The sequence below is a fragment of the Sphaeramia orbicularis genome, chromosome 20 (assembly GCF_902148855.1).
Source record: "Sphaeramia orbicularis chromosome 20, fSphaOr1.1, whole genome shotgun sequence".
Taxonomy (NCBI): domain Eukaryota; kingdom Metazoa; phylum Chordata; class Actinopteri; order Kurtiformes; family Apogonidae; genus Sphaeramia; species Sphaeramia orbicularis.
In genome coordinates this window covers 3,241,591-3,246,590 of record NC_043976.1, presented here as the reverse complement: position 1 = coordinate 3,246,590, position 5,000 = coordinate 3,241,591, and the positions used below count along the sequence as shown (strand labels likewise).

The 5,000-nt window shown below is 43.3% G+C and overlaps 1 protein-coding gene across 1 annotated transcript in view; it reads right to left on the bottom strand.

The window, feature by feature from the left end:
- Nucleotides 1-5,000, bottom strand: part of LOC115410980 (receptor-type tyrosine-protein phosphatase mu-like) — a 188,462-nt gene that overhangs the window by 126,264 nt on the left and 57,198 nt on the right. Inside the window, 2 exon segments of the mRNA XM_030122845.1 lie at nucleotides 1-18; nucleotides 147-317. The exon segment at nucleotides 1-18 is cut by the window's left edge and continues 92 nt beyond it. Coding sequence (XP_029978705.1) covers nucleotides 1-18; nucleotides 147-317 — 189 coding nt within the window.

The window sequence follows — 5,000 nt, the reverse complement described above, 5'->3', positions numbered from 1 at the left end:
CCAGAGGACCGTTGTTTTCTACAGGAAACACAAGGACAGTGAATGCACCTGAAGCCACGTCGCCTTCTCCACACACACACACACACACACACACACACAGACCTTTTGCCACGCCTCCTCCACACACCTGGATGTGCTTTTTGTACCTTTGATATAGACGTTGAGCGTGGCGGGGGCAGAGCCTTGGCGGCCTCCTGCCTGGTAGAATAGGAAGCTGACACAGTGTGTGTCATTCTCTTTGAGTGGCGGCAGCAGCAGCTGAGCGCGTTGACCAACATAACGACCTGACGTGTTCACAAACAGGAAGGAGGAAGAGCCTGGACAGGAAGTGACACATCAGACACATTAAACCGTGAGTAAAATAGAGCTGGGTTTCACAAAAACAGATTCAAACTCCAACATTTCACCAGACATTTGCTCCTAAAACTAAACCTCAACTTTCACACATTCAGGTTCAGTTGTTCTTCACATCTGAAACGTGTCTACTGGTTCCCAGTCAGTTCCTCAAATGTTCCAGATCTGTCCAGTATGAGTTGTAAAACAGTGGTGTGAAGGCGCTGATATCCATTTTCCATCGGTTTAGTTTACATGCTATGGGAGTATGGGGTCCATGGCCTGCTGCTACAAGTCCATTAGGTCCTTGTACGACTGGAGCTTGGTCCACAATACCGGTAGTCAGTTGGATTTGTTCCTGGTGGGGGTTGGACTCCACCAGGGCTGCCCTTTATGACCGATTCTGTTCATAATTTTTATGGACAAATTTCTAGGTGCAGCCAGGGAGAGGAGGGGGTCCGGTTTGGCGGCCTCAGGGTCACATCTCTGCTTTTCAAGGTGATGTGGTCTTGTTGGCTTCATCAAGCTGTGACCTCCAGCCTGTTCAAAGCCAAGTGGGATGGATGGATGGATGGATGGATGGATGGATGGATGGATAGTGTAAATTGTGTGAAAGTGGTGGATGTAAACTGAGTTCAGTGGATTTGAACAGAATGGTCTGGTTTGTGGTTGGTTTGATGGTCCATTGGATGGACTGTTGTCACTCTGAGGCTCATAGTTCAGATTGTGTAAGTCACTGGGCTTTGGTCCAAACATGGTCTGAAAGAGGACGACTGTAGCTCCATCTGTGGTAAATATGGTCCAACTGGATGGAAGTGGACTCTATTATAAAACCACAAATAGCATCAGAGTTTAAGTAGGGTCTGATAAATACTGGACTAGATCCACATACAAGAAGAACTACAAGCACAACCAGAAGGTCTGGAGTCTGGAGACCAGGTTCAAGTCTGAATCAGGTTTATACGCTAATGGATGATGCACTAATGAGGATCTGAAGTGGGCCAGTTTCACATTAGAAATCGGATCCTTCAGCATTTATGAGGTTAATACATGTTAATACATGTGTGAAAGGCTGTTTTCTGTCTATACTTTTACATGTGCAGGTTATTTCGTATCCGTTGTCACCATCTCGTTTGTGTCTTTTGTCTCCTGATGACAAATCAGATGAGTTTCTGTATCGACCTTTGAACAGTGATTTCCTCCACATCAGATCAATTTAATCTGAGACAACGCTTCTGTTTTATTTCAGTTTCCTGCTCAGAGCTGAGTGTGTGTGTGTGTGTGTGTGTGTGTGTGTGAGTGTGAGTGTGTGTGTGTGAGTGTGAGTGTGTGAGTGTGTGTGTCAGCGGATCAATGGTCCTTGAGGAGAATCGATTAGAAAAACAAGAGTTTTAATCACAGCAGAGAGATGCAGACGACCGAGAAGAAGGAGAAAAAGAAGAAAAATAAATAGAAGCAGAAAAAGAAGAAGAAGAAGGAGATAAATGAGAGGAAATGAGAAGGGGCGAGTGAGGACAATATACACTGATGAGGAGTGAGAGAGAACAATAGTCTGTGATGAGTTGCACTCATTCGATGTGAAACTGAACGGCTTCGTATCTGAAAACCAACAAAGTCTGATGTACACTTATTTATTCTGGAGACCGATGGTAAAAAAGAGAGTCCGTTCACATGCCCATACACATCTGATAACTGTAAGAATCAGACATGCACTTCAGAAATAGGATAATCCATAAACCCTGGTTTAGCTGTTTCACTCCATTATTGGATTTATTTCAGAGTCCGTACATATGTAGTGATGTAGAATCCAATTTCCTGTCACCGTTTTCTATGTCACTTCTGTTTTCTATGATTTAATAGCTTTTCCACATGTTCAGATATAACAGAACTAAATAAATCCAATTAACCTGTATAAATGCGTGAAGACATCAGAGTATTGGGGACAAATCCAGGTGTGTTAATCTGATTTATTATGATTAGATTACTGCTGTTATCTGATCAAACAGATCAGATTATACTGTTTACATGATCAATAATAATCTGATACAGATCAGAGTATTAGTGTGGATGGACACGAGGCCAGTGTCATCAGTGTACGTCTGTAGACCTACATCTGAAAATACATGTAAACATATAAATGATGCGGCCCAAGACGCTTCTCTGAGGGATCCCATTCTCAATTTAATGAAACACAGACTTACGATCAATAATAATCAGATAGTGATCAGAGTGTGGATGGAAATGGAGTTAGTGTCTTAAAACTACAACAACATCCTCATCTGAATCAGAAAATCCCACACGAGGCCCCGAGAACACCACAACCAGAACTAGAACCAGGACACTCTGAAGACCTGTTTCAGGTTTGATCTGGGTCGAAGAAGAGTTCCGTCACAGTCTGGATGTGTTCCACATGGAAATGAACGGAACATGTTCCATTCAGTTCCTGACTTCTTCTTATGTTATTATATATTAAACCTGTTCAGAGTTCTGGATCCTCTGGTTCTCCGTTCAGAGTTCTGGATCCTCTGGTTCTCCGTTCAGAGTTCTGGATCCTCTGGTTCTCCGTTCAGTGTTCTGGATCCTCTGGTTCTCCGTTCAGAGTTCTGGATCCTCTGGTTCTCCGTTCAGTGTTCTGGATCCTCTGGTTCTCCGTTCAGAATTCTGGATCCTCTGGTTCTCCGTTCAGAGTTCTGGATCCTCTGGTTCTCCGTTCAGTGTTCTGGATCCTCTGGTTCTCCGTTCAGTGTTCTGGATCCTCTGGTTCTCCGTTCAGTGTTCTGGATCCTCTGGTTATCCGTTCAGTGTTCTGGATCCTCTGGTTCTCCGTTCAGAGTTCTGGATCCTCTGGTTCTCCGTTCAGAATTCTGGATCCTCTGGTTCTCAGTTCAGAATCCTGGATCCTCTGGTTCTCCGTTCAGAGTTCTGGATCCTCTGGTTCTCCGTTCAGTGTTCTGGATCCTCTGGTTCTCCGTTCAGAATTCTGGATCCTCTGGTTCTCCGTTCAGTGTTCTAGATCCTCTGGTTCTCCGTTCAGAATTCTGGATCCTCTGGTTCTCCGTTCAGAATTCTGGATCCTCTGGTTCTCCGTTCAGAGTTCTGGATCCTCTGGTTCTCCGTTCAGTGTTCTGGATCCTCTGGTTCTCCGTTCAGTGTTCTGGAGCCTCTGGTTCTCCGTTCAGAATTCTGGATCCTCTGGTTCTCCGTTCAGAGTTCTGGATCCTCTGGTTCTCAGTTCAGTGTTCTGGATCCTCTGGTTCTCCGTTCAGAATTCTGGATCCTCTGGTTCTCCGTTCAGAGTTCTGGATCCTCTGGTTCTCAGTTCAGTGTTCTGGATCCTCTGGTTCTCCGTTCAGAGTTCTGGATCCTCTGGTTCTCAGTTCAGTGTTCTGGATCCTCTGGTTATCCGTTCAGTGTTCTGGATCCTCTGGTTCTCCGTTCAGAGTTCTGGATCCTCTGGTTCTCCGTTCAGAATTCTGGATCCTCTGGTTCTCAGTTCAGAATTCTGGATCCTCTGGTTCTCCGTTCAGAGTTCTGGATCCTCTGGTTCTCCGTTCAGTGTTCTGGATCCTCTGGTTCTCCGTTCAGAGTTCTGGATCCTCTGGTTCTCAGTTCAGTGTTCTGGATCCTCTGGTTATCCGTTCAGTGTTCTGGATCCTCTGGTTCTCCGTTCAGAGTTCTGGATCCTCTGGTTCTCTGTTCAGTGTTCTGGATCCTCTGGTTCTCTATTCAGAGTTCTGGATCCTTTGGTTCTTGTATTTTATGTTCCATATGTGATGCTTTTCTCGTCACCTACAGATCTGAACCTGTTGGCGGCGGCGGCTGGTTCAGGTTTCCCACATATTTCCGTGGATTGTCCTGGCGGGTTCGGTCATGCCTCAGTGTGTATGTGTGAATACATATGAGTGAGTTTGTACCAGCTGTTTCCTTAGCAACCGTGGAATGTTGGAGAACAAACAACAGCCGGAGCCTGGCTCGCAGAGGGTTATTATCCGACCTGGAAGCCTTTTCAGCCTCTTTCTGATGTCTTTAAATGTTCACTCAAACCTAAAAAACATCCACAGATCTGTGGTTCAGAAAATGGACAAATCAACCAAAAACACTCTAACATGTTCATTGTTTGACATCAGGTGTGACTTTATTCATTTGTTTATATCCTGTTGTTATTGTACACATGCACCGGGACATTATAATGATATTAATGATTGTAACAAATGACAAAGCCTGAAGTAGTTCCACGGATACATACAGTTGATGAAACTATTGATGCACAAAGGGGAAATTCACTGGTCAAAGCAGCAACAGGATAAGTAAAAGAAAATATGCAGAAAAAAACTGTACAAAAAATAATAATAGTAATAATAAGTCATAAAACTATAGACTGTGAATATATTTACATAAGAAAACCAAGCATTTAATTAACGACAGTTTAGAATTGACTGATTTAATTTTAGTTTGATTTTATTCTATTTATTCCATATATGAGGCTGTTTGATCCATTTTGTTTCATGGTTTTTATTTGCTGATACTATATTCTGATGTTCTTTGTCATTTTCTTGTATCTGTTGTGTTTCGGTCTTTTACCGTCTCTTTATCAATGACTAAACTCTTTGTCCTTATCTATTGTTATAAATGTAAAAGTCTGATTAATTTTACAGTTGAATGCAGAA